General features: G+C 53.1%; 1 protein-coding gene across 4 annotated transcripts in view; it reads left to right on the top strand.

Annotated features, from left to right (window-relative positions):
• ACOT7 (acyl-CoA thioesterase 7) overlaps positions 1-24765 on the top strand; it is a 109048-nt gene that overhangs the window by 45065 nt on the left and 39218 nt on the right. For 3 of the 4 annotated variants that reach the window (XM_055419436.2, XM_088845421.1, XM_088845420.1), the window contains 4 exons: positions 7000-7117; positions 14551-14707; positions 18952-19043; positions 23845-23959. In XM_055419436.2, the coding sequence (XP_055275411.2) occupies positions 7000-7117; positions 14551-14707; positions 18952-19043; positions 23845-23959 (482 nt within the window). Of the gene's footprint in view, positions 1-5977; positions 6075-6999; positions 7118-14550; positions 14708-18951; positions 19044-23844; positions 23960-24765 lie in introns of those variants that run through there. The other variant, XM_055419437.2, reaches the window with a different exon arrangement.

Raw genomic sequence — 24765 nt, 5'->3', positions numbered from 1 at the left:
CCAGCTCGCCCTTCACCCCCATTCTCTCCCACCAGGGGTCACTGGCCGGCTTTGGGGGACCACTGTCTGTTTCTATACCTGCCGAGCTCTCCCGTCTCTAGGGTCTTCTTGAGATACTACCTTTCCTTGGAGCGTCCCTCGTGTCCCACCCTCTGTCCCTGGCTCATCTGCTCCCTCTCCAGGACTTGACCCAGGTGTCATTTCCTCTGAAGTTTTCCCGGTGCCCAGGTGGGAGTTGGCTGCACCATCTGAAAGTGACTCTGTGACCCAGGTTTGTGTGGCTTCTTTCCTGTTCCTGTCATTTTTCAGACGTTAGCAGGGAGGAGGCGGTGTTTGCTTTGGTTAGCCGTGGGCCCAGCCCTGGCCAGCTCATCCTGTGGTTTGGGGCAGGAGTGGCTGGAATGGAGGGGGAGGGGTGGTAAGTGACAGAGTGGTGACATTCCAGATGCCACTGCTGGGAGGGCAGGGAGAGAGGAAGATGGTGGAGAGGATCTTGGGGTGCATAGGCCTGGTCACCGGAGGCAGTGTCCCTGCCACTGGCCACCTGAGAGGTCATGGGGGATAGGGTCACAGGAAGGGCTCCCTGGGCCAACTGTCCACTTTTCCCTGGAGCTTCTGGGGTTCAAGGAGTGAGGGAGTTGCGGGTTGGCATGGGCAGAGGGGCAGAGAGAGGTGGGAAAGAGAATGGGGTACACAGAGTCCCCCCAGGATGGGGTCAGGCCCCCTACCTGCTCTGCCCTCCTGAGCTGGCCTGCGTGGAGTCCATTTCAGTCGGGTGCTGCCAGTCAAATTCTAGGAGATTTCACATTAAACTCTGGATTGCCGGCTTCTCTAGAAAACTCAGAGCTTTGGTATCTTCAACTCAAACCCCTGCATGGATGCAGCTGGCCAGCTGTGAGGGCCAGTACCACCCAGTACCGCCCCTTCACCTCCCTGACCAGAGACCAGTGGGCAGTGCCATGTGGCATCATATGTGCTCCACTGGGCTGTCTTTGCTTCTTTTCTAATAGAGAAGAGGAAAGCGAAACACTTTCCATGTCCGTGTCTTTACTAAAAATGGGAAAGCAGGAGCTCCACTGAGGAGCCACACGTTCCCCTGGCTGCCCTGGTTGCTCACACTCCTGCCTGCCTGGAGGTGATACACATTGTGGGAGTTCAGGGGGAAGTGAGTTGAGGAAGACCCTGCCCAGCAGCTCCAGCTCTTTGGAGGAAGGAGGGGACAAAGGGAGGATGGGCAGGTGCAGGATCATAGCCCTGGAGTTGGGGTGGAGGCTGGGATGGAATCACGGTGATGCCCTGGGGGAGGCGTCTGATGTGGGGCCCCAGGGAGGGGCTCCCGGAACTGGGCTCTGGCCTTCCTTGTTTGCAGAGCTGCACAGCAGAGGCAGGATCAGGTTCCTGGGGAAGGTTTGCGTCTGCACTGTGTGGGTGCCAGCTTGCCTGGGGACACAAGGACAGTCCTTGGGCAGGACCTGGGGTGACCAGGACGAGGGGGTGGGGGTTGGCCTGGAGCTCAGTACCCAGGGCGCCTCTGGAGTTAGTGGGATGTTGGTGCTGTGGGGTCCATCCGGACCCCCAGTGTCGCAGGGTGGTTCCAGGCTTTGTGCCGTGTCCTCCTGTCTTAGAGGTGCCTCCTCCCCAGGCCCTCCCAGATGTGAGCACTTCCTCCTTGGCCTTGGGGCCCTCTGTCTGTTCTTCCTGGCCCTGAGCCAGCCCACTGTGGACAGCCCACTTTACAAACAGGCGGAAATAAGTCAGGCTCCCCACATGCAATCTCTGGTGCTCCTGGCTGCGTGGTGTAGACTTGTTTCCGTACTCCCCTGTCTGGATCCCCGCCTGGCCCTTGGGCCTGTGGGTAGAGGTGGACCATCTGGTCTTTACAAAGCTGAAAACAAATGCAAAGGGAAGAATTTGATATGGTCATTTTGTTATTTGAATTGGCTACCTCTTAAACTTAAAAAAAAAAGAGAGCTTAGTAGTATAAGCAGGAATTTTTAAAACTCAAAACATTAAAAATAGTTTTTATAACATTTTTTATTAGAGGTTACTTTTTGAGCAGTTTTTGTTTTTTGCTGGATCCTAGTTCCCCACAGTGGAAGCAGTCCGAACCCCTGGATGCCTGGGAAGTCCTCAGAGCAGCTTTAGTTTCACAGCAAAACGGAGAGGAAAGTGCAGAAGTTCCCACATACCCTCTGCCCCACGTGCATAGCCTCGGCCTTCACCAGTACCCCCCAACAGAGAGGTGCATCTGTCGCAGCCAATGAACCCACAGTGACACCTGAGTGTCACACCACAGTCTGCAGTTTACATTGAGGTTCACTCTAGGAGTTGTACATGCTGTGGACAGATGGGTAGATGTGTCCACCATTCCAGAATCTTACAGAGTATTTTCACTGCCCTAAAAATCCTCTGCTCTGTCTTTTTATCCCACCACCACCCCAACCTCTGGCAAACACTGACCTTGTTGTTGTTGTTGTTTTTTTAGTATTTATTTATTTGCCAGGCCTTAGTTACATGTGGAATCTTTTAGTTGTGGCGTGTGGGTTAGAATTCAGGCCCCTGCATTGGGAACTCAGGAGTCTGAGCCACTGGACCACCAGGGAAATCCCAACACTGACCTTTTTTTAAAAGAAAAATTATTTTTATTTTTGGCTACACTGGGTCTTCAATCCTTTGGAGATCTGTGGCAGGCTTTCTCTAGATGCGGTGCACGGGCTTCTTACTGAGGTGACTTCTCTTGTCATGGAGCACAGGCTGTAGGGCTCTCAGGCTTCAATAGTTGTGGCACAGGGGCTTAGTTGCTCTGATGGCATGTGGAATCTTCCCAGGCCAAGGATCGAACTCACCTCCCCTGCACTGGGGGCTTTCCTGGTAGCTCATTTGGTAAAGAATCCTCCTGCAATGCAGGAGACCCCAGTTTGGTTCCTGGGTCAGGAAGATCCCACGGAAAAGGGAATGGCTACGCACTCCAGTATTCTTGGGCTTCCCCAGTGGCTCAGATGTTAAAGAATCTACCTGCAATGTGGGAGACCTGGGTTCAATCCCTGGGTTGGGAAGATCCCCTGGAGGTGGGCATGGCAACCCACTCCAGTATTCTTGCCTGGAGAATCCTCATGGACAGAGAAGCCTGGTGGGCTACAGCCCATGGGGTCACAGAGTTGGACATGACTGAGTGACTAAGCACACACCCCTGCATTGGCACATGAATTTAACCACTGGACTACCAGGCAAGTCCAAACATTGACTTTTTAAAATTTCTTCATAGTTTTGCCTTTTCTAGTGGTAGCTTATGGTGAATGGTGTCGGATTCGTGATCTCTGAAGGAGAAAATTTCGCTTTGGGACCATACATCTTAACAAGGTTAGCCAGAAGGAATGGGTTCCTGTTAAGAAGAAACAAGTCCTGGAGCAAGATGCATTGTTGTTATATAATCAGTACACAGTTTAAGGAAAAACATACCCTTCACTTCAGTTCAGTCGCTCAGTCGTCTCCGACTGCAGCGGACACGCCAGGCCTCCCTATCCATCACCAGCTCCCAGAGTTTACTCAAACTCATGTCCATTGAGTTAGTGATGCCATCCAACCATCTCATCCTCTGTCGTTCCCTTCTCCTCCCACCTTCAATCTTTCCCAGCATCAGGGTCTTTTCAAATGAGTCAGTTCTTTGCATCAAGTGGCCAAAGTATTGGAACTTCAGCTTCAGCATCCAATGAATATTCAGCATCCAATGAATATTCAGGACTGATTTCCTTTAGGATGGACTGGTTGGATCTCCTTGCAGTCCAAGGGACTCTCAAGAGTCTTCTCCAGCACCACAGTTGAAAATCATCAGTTCTTCGGTGCTCAGCTTTCTTTATAGTCCAACTCTTACATCCATAATGACTACTGGAAAAACCATAGCTTTGACTAGATGGACCTTTGTTGGCAAAGTAATGTCTCTGCTTTTTGATAGGCTGTCTGGGTTTGTCATAACTTTTCTTCCAAGGACCAAGTGTCTTTTAATTTTGCTATCTACAGTGATCTTGGAACCCAAGAAAATAAAGTGTTTTTGTTCCCATTTCCCCCCCATCTATTTGCCATAAAGTGATGGGACTGGATGCCATGATTTTAGTTCTTTGAATGTTGAGTTTTTAGCCAGCTTTTTCACTCTTCTTTCACCTTCATCAAGAGGCTCTTTAATCACCTTCATCAAGAGACACAAACATACCACATCCATTTCATCTGCTTCCTCTATCTATGAGTGGATAGGTAGGTTGTTTCATGTCTTGGCTACTGTAAATAATGCCACAGTGAATGTGGGGGTGAAGATACCTTCTTTAAAATACATTTTTGGTTGCCTTGGGTCCTTTGTTGCAGTGCTCAGGCTTCTTGTTCTGGAACTTGGGCTCTCTAGTTATGGCACATGGGCTTAGTTGCCCTTTGGCATATGGGGTCTAAGTTCCCCGACCAGGGATTGAGCTCAGGTATGCATTGAAAGGCAGATTCTTAACCACTGGACTGCCAGGGAAGACCCATAGATATCTCTTTGAGATAGTAATTTTATTTCCTTCTGATGAGTACCCAGAAGTGGGATTGCTGGTTAATATGGTAGTTGGATTCTGAATTTTTTGAGGCATCTCCATGCTGCTTGCTATAGGGCTTGTACCAATTTACATTCCCATCAGCAGTGCCCAAGGGTTCCCTTTTCTCCACATCCTTGCCAACACATGTTTCTTATCTTTTTGATAACAGTCATTCTGACAGATGTGAGGTGGTATCTGATTATAGTTTTGGTTTGTGTTCCCCTGATGGTTAATGGGACTTCCCAAGTGGTGCTAGTGGTAAAGAACCTGGCTGCGAATGCAGGAGACATGAGAGATCCGTGGGTCGACAAGATCCCCTGAAGAAGTGTATGACAGCCCTCTCCAGTATTCTTGCCTGAAGAATCCCATGGACAGAGGAGCCTAGTGGACTACAGTCCATGGGGTCTCACAGAGTTGGACACAACTGACTGACTTGGCAGCAGATGGTTAATGATGTTGAGTATATTTTCATGGGCCTGTTGGCCATCAGTTTGTCTTGTTTGGGAAAATTTCCATTCCAGTCCTCTGCCCATTTTTTAATTGGAATGTTTCTTTTGCTCTTGAATTTTATGAGTTCTTTGTGTATTTTGGAAATTAATGCTGTATCAGATACATGATTTGCAGATACTTTCTCACATCCCACAGATTGTCTTTTCATTTGGCTGATGACTTCCTTTGCTGTGCAGAAATCTTTTAGTTTGACGTAGTCTCACTTGTGTATTTTTTCCTTCTTTAGCCTTTGTTTTTGATGTCAAGTCTAAAAAATCATCGCTACAGTCTACGTCTTCTCCTAGGAGTTTTCTGGTTTTGAGTCTTATGTTCAAATTTTTAATCTATTTTGAGTTGATTCAAAAATCTTTTAAAATGAGCATTTGAGAAGCCAAATGAGGCTCCTTTCCTGTGCTCTGGGGGTTCCCCTGGCCACTGCCTGGGCGACCATGGCTGCTGCCCTTGAGCCAGTGATGCAGGTGAGAAGTAGGGGTTCTGAATGCCCCCCAGACTGAAGGGGTGACTTGGGGGGTGGGCGATAAATCCAGACAGCCTTCGGTTTCCCCAGAAAATGGCATCGGTGACTATGCTGGAGGCTGCAGCCCTTGAGCCAGTGATGCAGGTGAGAAGTAGGGGTCCTGAATGCCCCCCAGGCTGAAGGGGTGACTTGGGGGGTGGGTGATAAGTCCAGACAGCCTTCGGTTTCCCCAGAAAATGGCATCGGTGACTATGCTGGAGGCTGCAGCCCTCCTGCAGTTTCTGGCTGGCACTTAGAGAAGGAGGAAGCAGTGCTGGCGGGTGTTTATGTCTCTGCGTGCCAGGCTCTTTATCTGTGCCATCTCGCGGTTCAGTCTTTCCCATGGTCAAGTGCAGTGGTGCTGTTGTTCCTCTTTTACGGATGAGAATGTGGAGGTGGCTGGGTTTTGGCAGCTTGCTCAGGTCACCCAGCCAGTAAGACTGGGAGTCGGGAACCATCTCTGAGGCTACCTGACTTAACCTCGAAGTCTGAAAGGAGCCAGACTGGTAAGGCAGTGGAGCTCCATGGCCCAGAGTTGGGGGGTCCAGCCTCTAGGGCAACGCTGGCCAGCAGACTGGAGCAGGGTGGGTGGGCGGGCCCAGGTGATGCCAGGCGCCCGGAAACTGCACACTCCCTCAGTGCCTGGTGCCTGCCTCTGGGCCTGAGACTAGTGGAGACAGGGTTCGTCAGCCATACAGATAGGTGTCTGGGAGAGGGCCAAGCTCCGTGGGGCTGCCCAAGGTAGGAGCACCAGGCTGGCTTTCTGGGACTCTAGGGATTTCATAGGGCTTCCCTGCTGCTGATCTCTGCAAAGGCATGGCTTTTCCTCTTAGGGAAATGGGGTGATTTCAGTCCCTCCTGACCTTGGGGAGTTCCCAGCTCTCAACTCCAGGGAACCCACCCCTCAGGCGCTCTCTTGGAGCCCTGGGGGCAGGCAGCAATCAGGTTTTGTCTTGCTGGTGAAGGTCTGGATGCTGTGATTTGTTTCCAGTTCTCAGAATATCCGTGACCACACGAGGCCAGCTCCTCTGGGACTCCTGACGGAGATGGTGGTCCTGGGAATATGTCCTTTCTCCAAGGGGTCATAGTCTGTGTCTTTGCTCATTCAGCTCTGCAGGTCATTGCGGGTCCTGGGAGCCAGGAGGGGCAGGCACGCTGAGCACCCCACGGCCAGGCTGCCTTGATGTCACGGTCACGGCCTTTGCAGAAGGTCCTTGCCATCCCTTCCTGCCAGGGCAGGGGCCTTCTCCCACTGTCAGGCTGGGTGCCTGGGCCCCAGGGCAGGAAGGTCCCCCTCTGCCCTCCCCGCACTGGTGGAAACACGACCCTGCAGCCCCTTGTCTGGCCGTCAGGTCAGATCAGCACCCCACGGTCACTGTTGTTCATGAGTGACATCCTGCCAGAGGTTCATCCTGCCTCTTCTCCCCCCAGGATCATGCGGCCGGATGATGCCAATGTGGCCGGCAATGTGCACGGAGGGACTGTCCTAAAGATGATCGAGGAAGCAGGAGCCATCATCAGCACCCGGCACTGCAACAGCCAGAACGGGGTAGGTGTCTGGGGACCCTCCGCCAGCCCGGCCAGGTCTCTGGGAAATCCAGGCAGTCCCCTCCAGCCGTGTTGTACTCTGTGGGGTCAGGGCCGGCGTCTGGGTGGAGCCCAGGCCTGGAGCCAGCCCCTCTCTCTTCCCTGGGCCTTGGGGGCTTCCGGAAGCCCTGGCCATGGACCAGGGACCCCTTGGATTGGCATTTGGTTTGGGGCTCATTGAAGGGAGGCTGGGGACACTCAGAAACTAAGCTGAGAGACAGCTTTTCAGCCGTTGCCCTGCGTATGGGGAGAGTTGTGGCTTCCTGAGTCCGAGAGGCCCCAGCCCCTTAGAGCCTGTGTGGGCGGCAGTTAATCCTGGGTGTCACATTGCCTGCACCCTTATCTGTCCCCTGCTCGACCCACCCTGGGTCCACTGGCAAGTCTGGGGGCTCTTCCCTTGGTGGCTCCTGGACTGCAGGGCCCTGCACCAGCTCTTGCCATGGTGCCTGCTCTCCACCCGCTGCCCAGACAGAGGCAGACTTGTAGATTTAGGGCTTCAGGGCAGCTGCTGGGCTTGCAGCCTGTCAGGTCTTGCCCGGCCCCCAGCCCTGTGGGATCCCGACATTCTCTGAAGCCCGCCCTCGGGATCCTGTGGGCCTCGACCAGCCACCTGCCATGTCCCTGTCCTCCGATTCCACATTCGTGTGGATTGTGTGCATGCGTGCATGGGTGTGCACCACTGTAAGGGTGCCTGCGTGCAGAATGAACCACGCTGGGGTAAGTGTGGGGGGTGGACGTGGGCCTGGGGCCTCAGTGTGGGGAGGAGTGGGGTGGGTTGCATAGGACCCTGCTGTGAGGGAGGGGCTCTCCTGCCTGCTGAGAGTTTAGATTGATTCAGCACCCATGAAGTTCTGGGGCTAATCCGTCACATTCAGAGAGCGCCCTCTGGTGGCCGTGAGGAAGACAGGCCTGGGCCTGAAGGTCCAGGGATGAGGTGGGGGCCGAGCCCCTGAGAGAGACTTTGAGGGTCCAAGCCAGGCCTCGCAGGAGAGGCTGGATGTAGAAAAGGAAAAGCCCCAGAACTGGGAGTGAGGGAGTAGGGGCTCAGTTGTGTCTGACTCTTTGCGACCCCATGGACCACACCACGCCAGGCTTCCCTGTCCTTCACCATCTCCTGAAGCTTGCTCAAACTCGTGTCAGTTGAGTTGATAATGCCATCCAACCATTTCATCCTCTGTCGCCCCTTCACCTGCCGTCAGTCTTTTCCAGCATCAGGGTCTTTTCCAATGACTTGGCTCTTCGCATCAAGTGGCCAGAGTATTGGAGCTTCAGCTTCAACATCAGTCCTTCCAGTGAATATTCAGGATTGATTTCCTTTAGAATTGACTGGTTTGATCTCCTTGCTGTCCAAGGGATTCTCAAGAGTCTTCTCCAGAACCACAGTTCAAAAGCATCAGTTCCTCATCGCGCAGCCTTCTTTATGGTCCAACTCTCACATATGACTACTGGAAAAACCATAGCTTTGACTAGATGGACCTTTGTCAGCAAAGTGATGTCTCTGCTTTTTAATCTGCTGTCTAGGTTTGTCGTAGCTTTCCTTCCAAGGAGCAAGGGACTTTTAATTTCATGGCTGCAGTCACTGTCCGCAGTGTTTTTGGAGCCCAAGAAAATAAAGTCTGTCATTATTTCCACTTTTTCCCCATCTGTTTGCCATGAAGTAATGGGGAGTGGGTGCCATGATCTTCATCTTTCGAATGCTGAGTTTTAAGTCAACTTTTTCATTCTTCTTTTTCACCTGATAAGAGGCTCTTTAGATCCTCTGGCTTTCTGTCATTAAGGCGGTGTCATCTGCATATCTGAGGTTATTGATATTTCTCCCGGCAATCTTGATTCCAGCTTGTGCTTCATCCAGTATGGCATTTTGCATGATGTACTCTGCATATAAGTTAAATAAGCAGGGTGACAATATACAGCCTTGATGTTCTCCTTTCCCAATTTGGAACCAGTCCGTTGTTCCATGTCCTGTTCTAACTATTGCTTCTTGACCTGCATAAGGGTTTCTCAGGAGGTGGTCTGGTATTCTCATCTCTAAGAATTTTCCCAAGTTTGTCGTGATCTACAGTCAGAGGCTTTAGCGTAGTCAGTGAAGCAGATGTTTTTCTGGAATTCTCTTGCTTTTTCTGTGATCCAGTGGATGTTGGCAATTTGATCTCTGGTTCCTCTGCCTTTTCTAAATCCAGCTTACACACCTGAAAGTTCTCAGTTCACGTACTGTTGAAGCCTAGCTTGAATGATTTTGAGCATTATCTTGCTAGCTTATAAAATGAATGCAATTGTGTGGTAGTTTGAATATTTTTAGGCATTGTCCTTCTTTGGGATTGGGATGAATATTGACCTTCTCCAGTTCTGTGGCCACTGCTGAGTTTTCCAAATTTGGTGGCATATTGAGTGCAGCACTTTCACACCACCATCTTTTAGGATTTGAAATAGCTCAGCTGGAATTTGATCATCTCCCCTAACTTTGTTTGTAGTAGTGTTTCGTAAGGCCCATTTTGACTTCATACTCCAAGATATCTGGCTGTAGGTGAGTGACCACACCATGATGGTTATCAGGGTCAGTAATAACCTTTTTTGTACTGTTCTTTGTATTCTTGCCACCTTTTCTTAATCTCTTCTGCTTCCGTTAGGTCCTCACTGTTTGTCTTTTATTGTGCCCATCCTTGCATGAAATGTTCCCTTGGTATCTCTAATTTTCTTGAGGAGATCTCTGGTTTTTCCCATTCTATTGTTTTCCTCTCTTTCTTTGCATTGTTCACAAAAGAAGGCTTCTCTTATTTCTCCTTGCTATTCTTTGGAACTCTGCATTCACATGGATATATCTTTCTCTTTTTCATTTGTCTTTTGCTTCTCTTCTTTTCTCAGCTATTTGTAAGGCCTCCTCAGACAACCATTCTGCCTTTTTGCATTTCTTTTTCTTGGGGATGGTTTTGGTCACCACCTCCTGTACAACCTCTTATGAACCTCTGTCCATAGTTCTTCAGGTACTCTATCAAATCTAATCCCTTGAATCTATTTGTCACTTCCACTGTATAATTATAAGGGATTTGATTTAGATCAATCCTGAATGGTCTAGTGGATTTCCCTACTTTCTTCAATTAAGTCGAATTTTGCAATAAGGAGGTCATGATCTGAGCCACAGTCAGCTCCCAGTCTTTTTTTTTTTTGCTGACTTTTTAGAGTGTCTGCATCTTCAGCTGCAGAAAATATAAGCAGTCTGATTTCGGTATTGACCATCTGTTGATGTCCAAGTGTAGAGTCGTCTCTTGTGTTGTTGGAAGAGGGTGTTTGCTCTGAGCAGTGCGTTCTCTTGGCAAAACTCTGTTAGCCTTTGCCTTGCTTCATTTTGTACTCCAGGGCCAAACTTGCCTGTTACTCTGGGTATCTCTTGACTTCCTAATTTTACATTCCAGTCCCCTATAATGAAAAGGACATCTTTTTTTGGTGTTAGTTCTAGAAGATTTTGTAGGTCTTCATAGCAGCCTCTTGCAGGCAGAGCTTGGAGAATTCCAGAAGGGGCCCTGAGGCTGTGCCCTCATTCTTGCCTGCCTCTCTCAGCACTTGCCTTTCCCACTTTGTGCCAGCGAGTGGCGCTGTAGCCCCACAGATGCACTGAGGGCTGGAAGCCCAGCAGTTCCCTCAGGTTGTTTCAGCCTCAGGGGTGATGTAGCTGTTGGCAGGTGAGGGGGTGGGGTGGGGTGAAGGGATAGGCCTCCCTTGAATCAGAGGGTGAGCCCACGCGCTGTGCGTGCCTGCACAGCCCCTGCTGCAGTGCCGCTCTGGGGCCTGACCCCAGGACCTTTAGAGGAACAGATTCCTGCCTGAGGCTCTTCCGGGAAGGGGTGGACGTGGTGTTCCCTGGCATCCCTCCTGAGAGGCTTGTTCTGTGGGCTTGGGTGGGCAGGAAATTGGCCTGTTCGCCAGGTGTCAGATGAGTTCTCACACAGGTGGGAGAGCTGTACTTTGCTGCCGTAGGTGGTGGCAGGTGGCCAGTGGGAAGGGTGCAGACACACCAGGGCTCAAACTAACTATCACCTGCAAGCCTGATGTCTCCAGCCCCCACAGGAGGGTGCAGTGAGGACCAGCTGCCAAAGTGAAGCCTGGAGCTGGCACGGGACCCACAGACCCTCGGCAGCTGCCCACCCAGCCCAGGAGTACCCGTGATGCCCAGTGTTCTCAAAAAGCCAGATGGTTTCGTGATTCTGATAGAAAGTTTAAAAGTGCTGGGTGCTGTGATTGGCAGTGAAGATCAAACATAGGACTATCTTTAGTGTCATTTGGTTAATGTGGATTGAAAAGGAAGCTGATTCCATGATATATGAAGAACTATTACAACTCAACAGCAAAAAATAAACAAGCCATGTAAAAAATGGGCAGAGGAACTGAATAGACATTTTTCCAGTGAAGACGTGCAGATGGCCAGCAGGCGTGTGAAGAGATGCTCACCATCAGTAATCATCAGGGAAATGCAGATCGGAACCATGAGATGTCAGCTCACCTGCCTGAATGGCTGTCATCAAAAAGACAACAGATAGGAAGTCTTGGTGAAGATGTGGAGATAGAGGGATCCTCGCATACTGTTGGTAGGAATGTAAACTGGTGCAGCCCCTGTGGAAAAGAGCATAGAGGTTAAAACTGATGGGCTTCTCAGGTGGTGCTAGTGGTAAAGAACCCCGTCTGCCAATGCAGGAGACATAAGAGATGTGGGTTTGATCCCTGGGTTGGGAAGATCCTCTGGAGAAGGGAATGGCAACTCCAACATCCTTGCCTGGAGAATCCCATGGACAGAGAAGCTTGGTGGGCTACAGTCTATGCGGTCTCAAAGAGTCAGACATGACTGAAGCGACTTAGCACACACACACATATGATCCAGCTATTCCACTTCTGAGTATTTATCCAAAGAAAATGAAAACATTAATTGGAAGTGGTTCTGTACCCCCTTGTTCATGGCAGCATTATTTGCAGCAGCTGAGACCTAAGACAACCTAAGTGTCCACTGGTGGATGAATAGGTAAAGAAATTATGGGGAATTCTTTGGTAGTCCACTGGTTAAGACTCTGCAGTTTTACTGCCGAGGGCCCAGGTTTGATCCGTAGTCGGGCAACTAAGATCCTGCAAGCTGCACAGCGCAACTGGGGGAAAAAAAAAAAAAGAAGTTGTGGTGTATATATATGTGCACTGTGGAGTGTTATACATAAAGAAAGATGGAATCTTGCCATTTGCAGCAACACGGATGGACCATGAGAGTGTCAGCTAAGTGAAATAAGTCAGATGGAGAAAGACAGATAGCTTGTGATTCACCGGAGGTGGGATACAAAAAAGAAAGGAACAAAAAATACGTGAACAAACCAAACACAAGCATGTAGATACAGAGGACAGAGAACTGGTTACTAGAGAGAGGGAGGGGCAAAGCAGGGGGGGCAGGAGCAAGGCGGGTGAAGGGATCACCGCCCAGTGGTGGATGGAAGCTGTACTCTTGGTGGTGAGCTCGCTCCAGGGTGTTTGGAAGTAGAAACAGGACATTGTACACGTGAAACTCGTGCAATGTTATAAATCAGTGTGTGTGTGCACGCTGTCATGTCCGACTCTTCGTGACCCTATGGACTGCAGCCTGTCGGGTGCCTCTGTCCATAGGATTCTCCAGGCAAGAGTGCTGGAGTTGACTGCCACGTCCTCCAGGGGATCTTCCTGACCCAGGGATTGAACCCATGTCTCTTGTGTCTCCTGCACTGGCTGGTGGATTCTTTACCACTTCAATACCTGGGAAGCCCTATAAACCAACGCTACCTCAATAAAAACTGAACCTACAAAAACTTGATTTTCAGGAGTCCTCGGCGTCCAGTGGTTAAAACTCTTGCCAGCACGCTTTCTTTTGTATATACATATATGTGTGTGTATATATATATATTTGACTGCACAAGATCTTAGTTGTGGCACTCAGGATCTTTAGCTGTGGCATATGAACTCTTAGTTGCAACATGTGAAATCTAGTTGCCTGACCAGGGATTAAACTCAGGCCCTCTGTGTTGAGAGCTCGGAGTCTCAGCCACAAGACCACCAGGGAAGTCCTGAGACTCCTTGCTTTCATTGCCAAGGGCCTTGAGGAACTAAGATCCCACAAACTGTACACTGAACTATGAGGCCAAAAAAACAAAAAACACCTCATTTTCAGTGATGGTGTGGAGAGGTACTGGGGCCAGGCAAGCATTCTGCCCTGTTGAGAAGCACTGTGGGAACACTTGGTGAGGTGTTTGTTTGCTTCTGCACAGTAAACCATCCCCAGGACCGAAAATGATTTAAACAAAAGACAGCTCCTCACAGGGTTATTCATAATAAGAAACAATTGAGGTTGACCCAAATCTAACAACAGAAGAATATTCTGTTTGGCCATTAAAAAAATACCCTTGCAGTGGAGTATTGCGAAATGGCAACCGTAGAAAGTATTGAGAAAAGGAAGGAGGAAGTGAGTCCCTCATTTTCATGAAGCGTGAGCTCCCAAGGGTTCCCCTCGTGGCTGGGGACGTAAGCCTTCTTCTTCCTTTTGAGTCATGAAAATGAGTTGTATATTTCAAGGATAAAGAACATTTTCAAAAAAGAGATGTGATTGCTAAGAGCTTGTCATAACATGGGCAGGTTCTTTTTCTTCCCGTTGAGTGAAAAAAGCAGATCATGAAAGTGGATGTTTAGCATATACACAGCTAGGTGAGAGTATATATGACAACTGTAGGTGAGTATAAGTGACAATTATGCATGACTATGAGTGTCAACCGTATGCCTCAAACTGCAAAGCGAGGAGCCAGGCAGACAATTGAACCAGTAAAACCCGTATTCTTGGGACAAAAAACCTGGAAAGAAAGATCCCAAAGTAGAAGGTGTGGTTGTCTTTCTATGGGAGGGGTGAATTTTCCCTGCTCTGTCTACTTTTCTGTGCTTCCCAAGTTTTCCATAATGAGTATGTATGCCTTTTTTCACGTTCTATTATGCGAGTAATATGTATCCTTTGTAGACAAGTCAGGAAAGAGAAGTTGCTTGGAAGCCCACCACCCAGGATCACCTGTATCAACAGCTTTGCCCTGTTGCCCCCGCAGGCAGTGCTTCATCTCCTGGTTTTGCATTTAGGAGTGTGTGCTGACAGTAACTTGCTCTACTTTATTCTTTATTTAGAAAAACTTTTGTTTCTTTGGTCATGCCACACAGCATGGGAAGTCCTAGTTCCCTGACCAGGGGATTGAACCCATGCCCCCTGCAGTGGAAGCGTGGAGTCCTAACCCCTGGACTGCCAGGGAAGTCCCATGACTTGCTTTACTGTAACCATGGGGGAAAAAACCAAAGGTCGTTTTAGGAGACCATGTCCAGGATGGGGCCTTGGGATGACTGACCCGCCTCTGGTCTTTGCAGGAGCGCTGCGTGGCTGCGCTGGCCCGGGTGGAGCGCACGGACTTCCTGTCACCCATGTGCATTGGTGAGGTGGCGCATGTCAGCGCAGAGATCACCTATACCTCCAAGCACTCAGTCGAGGTACAGGTGAATGTGATGTCCGAGAACATCCTCACAGGTAACGTCCGCGTGCAGCAACGGGGACCCTGGGGCAGGCGCAGTGGTCCTGGCTCCTGGCTCATCCTGACACTGTCTGTGATGACCTCCCTGCGTTCCCACCTCCACCTGTGGGCAGCGACATCTGCATCCTCTCTCTGCAGATGGGAAACCGGGGCACTGGCGTAGTTAGGCAACGAGCCCGGTGTGCGGCCCTCCTCCCTCTGCCTTCCTGGGGTAGGGGCTGGCAGCCAGCTGGTCTGGGCAGAGGGGTGGCAGTGGGCTGGGAGGGCATCAGCGACCCTCCAGCCCTGCTAATGTGCCCCCAGTTCCCCCTCCCCCAGCCCCTCACTGCTCCTTGGAGCACGCTGGCTGGGCCCTTGGCTCTGCTCCCCGGTGGCCCCTGCAAGCCAGGCCGTGGGCTGGTGCTCACTGGGTGAACCTTTGACTGGGGTTTGATTTGAATATTCTCTTCCTCAGAGTGGTAACCATGGAAACCCCTTTTCCTCCCCACACTGGGCGCTGCAGGGGAGTGTGGCTCCCATTCAGTAGCTGCTTTTTATAACCGAGATGCTCATGAGGCAGGCAGCCCCCTTGGTGCCCTCACTGCCCCACTCCTCATCCCAGCCCCTGCCTCCCCCCAACCCCGCCCCACCCAGAGGAGAGGCCCTGCCGGCTCTGGAGGAGGGAGCTGCCTGGGTCCTTGCCCCTCCTCCAATACACTGTCCTTAGCCGTGGCTTCCTGCAGAGTGCTGTGCTCAGAGATCTTCATGGGGCTCCAGGCTTCTCCCCTACACAGGCCAGGCGCTCTAGAACATTCCGATGACCGCAGCAGGTCCAGCCACCTCATAGTGAATGGTGCAGCTGAGGCAGAGCCTGGGGCGGGGGAGCGGTCAGCTCGCTTGTGCCCCATGTCCTGGTCTGTGTTCAGGGCAGCTCCAGCATCAAAGAGGCCTTGGATGCTGGCCTCAGGCTGTGGCACAGAAAGGGGTCTTCTGGTCCTGACTTCCCACATGGGCTCACAGCCCACCCGGAGAAGCTTCCTCCCATCCCCCCACCAGCCTCCCCCACGCCCACCCCCACCACAGTGACCCAGTCCTGCTCTCCTGGCCCGAGATGGGAGTGGAGCCTCCCTGCTCAGGACCCAAGGGAGGAAATGGCTGGCTGCACTCTCTGCTTCTCTTGAAATTCACACTTAGTTGATAGTGTTTTCAGCAGTGCTGGTTTTTTCATCGCAATTTTCTGGTGTCTCAAAACAGGATGGGGGCCTGCTTTACAGATTCCCGTCATCCAGGCCCCATCTCTGCACATCAGAGGTTTCGGCCAGGGAGGAAGCCAGTGAACAGAATGGCATCACACTGAGTGGGCACGAGAGGCAGGGGGCAGGGGGCCTCTTGGGCTTTCAGACTGGAGCTCACCTCTGCCATGTGGCAGGGATCTTGAGATCTCAGCTCCTCCCACCAGAGGTGGTTCTCAAGGGGACACACTTGGTTGTCACAATCAGGGTGATGCTGCCGACTGCCTATTGACCAGCCTGGGTGTCTGCAGAGGGAGGCTGAGGAGGGTGGCGCTGGACTGCCGATGTCTGAGGAGAGTGGGCATGTCCCCTGCCCCTGCAGCTTCTGTTGGCTCATGATGGACAGGGACTCAGTCACTGATAAATAAATGAAGGAAGGAGTGGATGAGTCTCTCTTGTGCTGAGAGGAAGCCAGCAGGGAGCGCTGTCTAGAAGGAAGTACTCCCCCCACTGTCTTCTTTCTTTGCGGGACCCTCCCTCTGTGGGCAGGAGTGGGCAGTGCTCACCCAGTGCCCGTGCTAGCCACTCGAAACCCCCTGCTTTGTGGTCAGGATACTCTCCACGTGCGCCCTCCCCCCCACACACAGTGTCCCCAGCTGCCCTGGCCCTGAAGGGTGGGCACACAGAGTCTAAGCTGCCCTGAGGATAGAAGTGGCAGTGAGGAGCACAGCCTCCCGAAACAGCGGGCAGGCTGCGGGCATGTGAAGGGGACAGAGGCCCAGCGGAGGAGGGGCTGGCCAGCGCTGCCCAGCCTTTTGACACGGGGGAGGGCTGAGGCCGAGGGAGATACCCGAGGCCGGATCACGGGGTGGATGTGGACGCTTGGAGCCCTGGGGCTGCGTCTTCTCTCCACAGCTTGGTTGCCTTGCCCACTTTGCCCATGAGCCCCTGCTGCAGGTCCGGGCGCCCTCCTCCTTCCTTGATCTCACATCCAGGTCCCCTCTCTGGGTCTTGGCACCATGTCTGTATCTCTGTCATCCTCTCTCCGTCTTTCCATGTTTGGGTCTGTGTGAATCTCTCTTGTCCTGGAACCCTGTGTCTCAAGGTCTCTGCCTGAGTGTCCACTGGGATGTGACGGCAGGCTGTGTGACTGCCTGGTCCAGAACAGGGCTGCCCAGAGGGGCTTTGAACACGGCTAGGTGGGGAGACCAGGCTGGGCGGACAAACAGGCGACAAGGCTGAGCCAAGAGGCTGCTCACGTGCTGTCTCTGTATTTCACAGCCCCTGGAGACAGGGCCCCCATTCTGTGTGTCCCCCTCACTCAGGGCCGCGCCGCCTTCAAGAGGCAGCCGGGTGAGCACGCGCCCAGGCAGACAACCAGCAAACCTTTGCTCATTCATCTTTGGCAACTGTCAAAATATTAAGCTCACTGGGATGTGATTGCCACAAAGCGTTCCAGAAAATGGCTGGGAGCCTTAGAATTTCAGAATAGATGTTTTCAGTACTGCCATTGTCTTTTGGTAGTTTTATTGAATGATAGAGAAAGCACAGTTCGAAAGCACAGTTGTTTTGCCTCCTTTGTTCCAGGGTGTTCGTTTGGGTTTGGAGGAGGGCCACTCAGCGTTTCCATGGAAACGGGCCATCAGGCCGGCTCTAGCTGAGTCGGACAGGAAATCTTTACTCCCCAGAGCAGGTTGTCAGAATCACTCTCCATCACAGAGCAGTGAAGATATTTTTCCATGTTGTTTGCCTGTGGTCCTGGTGGTGCTGTGGAAACGTCCTGGTGGGCCTTGCCCTCTTTCTTACCAACCCTCTGGGGCTTGGCCTGGACCTTTGGTCTACTTTAAGGGAGGAAATGGAAGTCCCAGGTTTGCCTTCAGAGGGCAGGTCAGAGGAACTGGTTGGAGGCATTTAGGGCCAGGCCCCCAGGCTGGCTACTCTATTTACTCTCTGTCCTGAAGTTCTCCTGTTCTCTGCTACGTGGAATCTTCCACATCAAAGAGGCAACTTTTAACAGGCATCCTCGCAAACATTAATACTTCCCTGAAATTATGGGGTCTGGGAGGTGTCGAGCTGCTGTGTGAGCCTAGGCAAGCCCCTTGACTTCTCTGGGCTTCAGTCTCCTCCTGTACAAGTGAGGGGTGTGGACCCAGGGATCTCTGGGCTCTTGTGACCCGTGATGTTCAGCCTGGACAGGCCTCCTGCCCTGGGAGCCCCACTCTGCCCTGAGGCCAGACTCAGTGCCCAGAGAGGGTTCTGTTTCTTGCCATTCAGCCCAGAGCCGAAGCCAGCAGCCCACAGCACTGTCTCAGCCCCCACTTGGGAGCATCTGGAGTGAGGCTGAGTCCCCCCAGCTGTGCCTGGTGTGGCCTCCCCCCACCGGGAAGGGGGGCCTGGTGGGGGGTGGGCTGTACTCTGGCTGTGCCCCATGGCCCCGCCTCCACGACCCTCAGCCTCACGTCCACGAACTGCCTCCTGCCCACCCAGAGCTCTTCTCAGTGGCCTTTAGGCCAGTGGATGGGTCCCTCAGAGAACGTTCCTGTTCTGTGTGTCGTGATGTCCAGTTCCTCAGCGGGGCCTTCTCCCATGAGATCCGTCAGCCGGGATCTCTCGGTGGAGATGGGGCCCAGCCTGGCTTTGTCCTGCTTTTCCCTGGGAGGAGACCGAGGCCAATCTGCCCGCTCCCCCCACCCCAGCCCTTCCCTCCCTCTCCCTCTGGAGGCTCCTTGGAGGCCTGCCTGGAGTTGGCGCCCTCCAGATGTGGGCCTTCTGAGTTAGAAATTCCTAGAAAGCCGGCGGGCCACCCAGCTTAGACCAGAAGATCTGAAGTCTTCCCAGCAGCCTCAGTGTGGGGCAGCATGCTGGGGCGGGGGCTCCCCAGCTGGGGCCCACGCTTCCCCCAAGTCTGTGCTCACACTTGCACCTCGAGGCTGAAGGAGGCCTGGGGGTGGGGGCCAGAGGTGGCGTTGGCCCTGCCTGCCACCCTGCTGGCTCCCAGGCCATTCCTTACATGTCTTTCTTCTTTGAAGGTACCAAAAAGCTGACCAATAAGGCCACCCTGTGGTACGTGCCCCTGTCGCTGAAGAATGTGGACAAGGTCCTGGAGGTGCCTCCGGTTGTGGTAAGGAGACTCTGCCCACTTTTCCCAGGCAGGGGGTGGGGGGCCAAGTCTTAGGAGAGTGGGAGGCGTAGGGGGAGGGATGTCCCTTCATGCAGAGAAGGCCAGAGTGGCTCGCCTGGGCCCTGCAGATACCAGACCCCCCTTGGAGGGCCCTGGTCAGAGGCAAGATGGGCAACAGGACTGTGCAGGTGGCCAGTCGAGGGGAGACCACAGTCCTAGGGTGGCCAGTCCTGGGGAGACAGGCTGAGACATCTCTGTTTCAGCCCTGCTCTCTCTCCCGCTGTGTCCACTTCCTTCCTTGGTTTCTCTCTTTTGGGTTTTTCTCTGGACAGACACGTCATGAAGAGACTTTGTCATGTTCATGCCCAGGTGCCCCACTGCAGGCAGGCGCGGGGGGCAGGCATTCCGAGGGGGAGATTAGGCTGATAGAGGGGTTTAACTCCTCCCCTCACAGTGCCCCAGCCCTCCTCCTGTGGTTCCCCCTTCCCTGGATGTTCTGAGGACATCTGTGGCCCGCTCTCCCTTGAGCCTGGGTGCTCTGCTCTCACCCCTGCAAGGACGGGCTGTTCTCAGAGAGGCCTGGGACTGGCTTAGCCGTGTCTGCCCCTGCAGGGAGCTTTCTTCTGTGGCCGAGATGTCCAAAGAAGAAACTTCTAAGAAACAGTAAAGTGGGGACCCAGGCAGTTAGGAACTGCATCGCACTCACGGAGGAGCACTCCCTAGTCTGCTCCTCCTTGCCCCCCCACCACAGGCCCTTCCCACTCTCTGTCGTGTCCCCCCACCGCCCATAGGCCTAGGGCAGTGGGGGCTTGCTCCCTGGCACCTTGAGGGGGGATGGCGCTCCCAGCCCATAGCTCATGTCTGACCAACACGCTGCCTACCCAGTCAAGGCCCTGGGGAGTGGGCGGAGGGCCACTCAGCTTCTGGGCTCCAGCTGCCCTTAATGAAACAGCATTCCTGGTGACAGGCGTTCTCTCCGCATGGACTGGGAAGGGTGCTCAGACCTTGGTTTGCATCCGGTTGGTGGTCCTGGGTTTGGTACCGTGAGGGCAGGGTGGTGGTGTCCGCAGCTCCGGGCTGCCTGTCCCTCCACATGTGAGGAGAGGGCAGGTGCTCGGGGCCAGATTCCCACATGTCCCATCTGTTTGAGTTTCCCAGGAGCCCCTGTGACACCGCCTGGGGGCTCGAACCGCAGTTCATTCTCCCAGTTCTGAGGCTGGAAGTGCAGAATCACAGTGCTGGCTGGGCTGCGCTCCTGCCAGAGGCTCTGAGCTGGGGGTGATCCTTCCCGTGTCATCTAGTTCCCTCCAGCCTCTGCCTATGTGGTCACCTGGCTGCCTTTCCGTGTGTGTGTGTGTGTGTGTGTGTGTCTGCCTTTCCGTGTGTGTGTGTGTGTGTGTGTGTGTCTGCCTTCACCTGGCTGCCTTTCCGTGTGTGTGTGTGTGTGTGTGTGTGTGTGTGTGTGTCTGCGTCTGCCTTTCCGTGTGTGTGTGTGTGTGTGTGTCTGCCTTTCCGTGTGTGTGTGTGTGTGTGTGTGTGTCTGCCTTTCCATGTGTGTGTGTGTGTGTGTGTCTGCCTTTCCGTGTGTCTCTGTGTGTGTGTGTGTGTGTGTGTGTGTGTGTGTCTGCCTTTCCATGTGTCTCTGTGTGTGTGTGTGTGTGTGCGTGCGCAGGCACGTGTCTTAACTGATTATTCATGCACAGACTCTAGTTCCCAGAAAGGGCACATGCTAAGTCCCAGGTGGACAGGAATTCTGACAGGCTGCTGTTGAAGCCGGAACACTGGCCTTCAGTCCAGCCCACCTCTCTCTCCCTCCCTGTCTGTACCCCCTAACCCCACCCCCACCCACCACAGTCTTCCTGGAGCTGCTCTCTCTGCTGCTGACCATTTTGTCACTTTCAAGCAGCGCTGACTGAGGGGTTTTAGGACCCACGAAGCAGGTGTGAGTCTGAGGCTCAGTGACTGTCTCTTTAGAAAGTACGAGTGTGCTTATCCTCACTTTCCTCTTTCCCGTTAAGCACTTGATGTTAAATTAGCCACATCTCATGTAAACACTCAAACACCATTATTTAACTTTTAGATTTAATTTTCAGATGCTGCACAGTTTTAGAAGTCTCCAGCAGGCCTTATCTCTGGCTTCAGTAGCCACGTGATACGTCTTCAGGGGTTGCTGCTGAAGGAAGATTCCTGGGCCAGGGACATCAGCTTTTGCTTCCTTCTGGCTCCTGGAGGCCGGGAGAGGGGTGGGCCTGGGTGCTGAGAGCTGGTGGGTTTTTAGCCAGCAGGGGAGGGGCAAGCAGCATCGGGCTCTGCTGGCTTCTGTCCCCCTTCTTACGAGGACAGGGCAGCTGGCTCCTGTCCCCCTCCTTACGGGGACAGGGCAGCTCTGCATGTCAGCCCTCTTGTCCCCCGCTCTCCCTCCCACATCCTGGCGTGGGCCCCCGGTCGCTTTCCCATTCCCTTTGTTTAGCCGGGTTTGATGAGACATAAATATCAACTCTGCCTATGTTGCAGGAGGTGTTGGAAGCGTTCCACTGGGTGCAGAGAGAGCTCCAGATGGGAGAAGCTGTGTGGCTTACAGCTGCAGCCATTGCTAATATTTATTTGCGTTTTCTTCCCCCCCAACACGAGCTAGGCCCACATACAAGCCTTCGCTTGACTCCACATATAGGTCTGCTGTTTTCTGGGGCACAGCCCATCTGAGTCCTGGAAAGCCTGGCTCTGACTCCCAGGGGCACGGCCACTCAGGTGCTGGGAGCTTGACCATCAGGCCTGCTAGGTCTTGCTAGCCTCCTCTGGCTGGCCCCGCGCTGATAGTAGTTATTTACTGAGTACATATGTTTCTCTGCTTCTGTGTGTGTATCTCACATGTCTCACATGTGCAGGTATGATCATACATGCACCCCACATGTACATGTACATAGATGTCTCACAGAGCGTACATGCACCCGTGCACACACACTGCTGTCACACATACATGTGTGTGCGTGGATCGACCACATGAGTGCCTCTTCCTGGGGAAGCCCAGCTGTCCCCTGCGGTGTCACTCAGTGAGGACTTTGTCACTATGCTCCACCTCGTCCCCCAGCAACCAGGGACCTCGGTGACCCTGTGATGAATCAAGAGAGCTCTGGTGGCTTGGGGACAGCTGTAGCCCCTGAGAGGCTGGGGGAGCACTGGAGAGTGGACTCTGGTTTTATTGGTGTGTCATCGTGAGCTTGAGTCAAAAGGCTCACTCAGACTGTTGCCGTGGATGTTTGGGCAGTCTTCTGCTTCGGGTCAGCTGAGTCTGATGAGCCCTTGTGGATGAGTTGGGTGTCAGCCCATCGAGCGCATGCTATCATGTTGTCCCCAGATTTCAAGTCAGCAGGAGGCGTTTGTGAAGAGGCTACGTTTTCTTGGTCCTCGTGGCTGGTGTCAGAGCCGGGGCCCCTGTCAGCCCCCACGTGAGTGCAGAGGTCTCGTGACCCTGCTGGACACGAGGATTTATTAGACTGGGGAGGTTGGCTCTTTTTAAAAAATCTCTTTAGAGGTATTTCTTGAGGACACGTAGGTTGTCCTTCAGCTTTCCTAGAAAGGCGCAGCACAGTCTCTGCTCTTGGAGGCCTCGCTGACATGAGGAATCATCTGTTTGTGGAGGGAGAGGCTCGGGGTTCCTTGGCGCCCTCAGCACCCACCATGCTTTGTTTCTTTTGGACATACCACCCCACTCCCTTCAAAGCCTCCTTCAGAGACGGACTCTCAAGCCCAAGATGATGGTAACGAAGCCATTGAATGTGTTCAGACTTGGTTGGTTTTGCAGCTGAGCCACTTGCAAGAAAAACAAGATATTTAAAACCAGCTTTTGAAAGAAGGTCTGAAATTGCTGGGTCAGAGGGAGCACGCAGGGCCCCGAGTCCAGCTGCTTCTCTGTGGGCTGAGCGGAAGATGCAAGTGGAATGGATGGAAGGGCAGAGGTCAGAGCCCGTCAGGAGAGTGACCAGGCAGGGGTCAGCAGGGAGGCCCTGAGGACCCCAGACCTCCCCGATGGATCCCGGGACAGAGGGTGTTGCCTGCACTGGGACCTAGGGCAGTGGGCACCAGAGGACCCAACATTCTCCATTATGCCACGTTTTATTTTCATGTTTTTATTTAACTTCTTGGATCAGAATACCCATGATCAAAAAAAAAAAAAAAAAGAATACCCATGATCCATCAGGAGAGCTTTGGTGCGTGTTCCTTATACACCATCAGCCTGCTTGAGTGACTGGGAGTCAACGGAGTGAGGCTACCCAGTGTCTGGGGCACACAGGGACCTGCCCTCTCCTTTCCTGGTCTTGGGGGCAGCCTTTCTGAGGCTCCCCAACTCTCTAGTTCTGTGTCTAGGGAGGACTGGGGCAGCTATATATAACATGAAAAGTGGCTGAGATTATCAGTGTGATGTCTTAATTGTGAAAAACTGGGAGCAGACTAAGTGTCCAGATATTATGGATCCATCACATAAATTATGGCAGGATGATACATGACAGGAGGGAAGGCTGTGACTTTTGAGCTTCACGTACAGCACGGCAGAACCTTTTATACACATGGGCTGAAAAGCAGTTCCAGGGAGGACGTCACTCAAACATCTGACCCGGCTCTCTTGCCCAGGGAGGTCTCTGTGATATTTCCCCCTCCTCTGTGTCTTCATTATTTATATCGAGTGTGTATTGTCAGAGAAAGAAGAGATAGTTCCAGTTTCAGGAAGGCGGGGCACACGGGAGGTGACTTGGGGGCCAGGCCTGACCCTCTCCCATTCTCCCACCCCGGCCCCACCCTGCAGTACTCCCGGCAGGAACAGGAGGAAGAGGGCCGCAAGCGCTACGAGGCCCAGAAGCTGGAACGCATGGAGACCAAGTGGCGCAACGGGGACATCGTCCAGCCCGTCCTGAACCCAGGTAAGAGCCGGGCTGCAGTCTGAGGGTCAAGGCGGCAAGGCCTGCTCATGAGCGTTGGCTGGGGCCAGTGTGTCCCCAGGTGCTGTCTTGTGGGGCACCGTCCCTTTGACCCTGCAGCTTGCAAGCCCTGTCCAAGTGGCACAGCTGACCATGGGGCTGGGGGACAAGCCTGAAGGCCTCGGTGTATCTGCTGCCATGGAGCGCTGACCGGGAGGCCCTTTAAGGGGAGGGACCTTGCTGCCTGGGTAGAGGGATGCACACCTGGCCACGAAGAGTTTGTCCCTCTAGTTTACCTGGAGTGCGTTTTTGATGGGATTTCCAGCTCATAAAAAAGACAGAATGGCTGACTTCCTTGATGACCCAGTGAATAGGAATCTGCCTGCCAATGCAGGGGACACAGGTTCCCAAAAGGTAAGGGAGGCTGTCCCCCGAGTCCCTGATGGAACAGATTCAGGGCTCGGCCTTGGGGGTTCAACCTGGTATCTCATGTCACCCTCCTCTGCGCACACCTGACCACATCTTCCTGCGTGGAGTGTGGGCTGTGTGTCCTCTCCTCTCCGTGTTGGCCAGGCTCTCGGGGTGAGTGTCCATGTTCCATGCTGGATCCCAGAGCAGCACGTCACGGGCCCTGCATGTGGGTGGTGTGGCTCCTGATCCGGCCCTTGTCTGCTGTCTGAGGACCAGCCCCGGATCACCCCTTCCTCACTTGATGCTGCTGCTCCATGAGCCCTGGGCTCTGCCCCTTTCCTGCTAATGAGTGCGGTGAGCTCCGGGGCCGGGGCTGGAGAGATTGAGGCTCTCGTGAT

This window comes from Moschus berezovskii, chromosome 17 (assembly GCF_049115385.1).
Source record: "Moschus berezovskii isolate FMDL1 chromosome 17, NW_MosBer_1.0, whole genome shotgun sequence".
Classification (NCBI taxonomy): domain Eukaryota; kingdom Metazoa; phylum Chordata; class Mammalia; order Artiodactyla; family Moschidae; genus Moschus; species Moschus berezovskii.
This window is presented reverse-complemented; position numbering and strand designations above follow the sequence as displayed.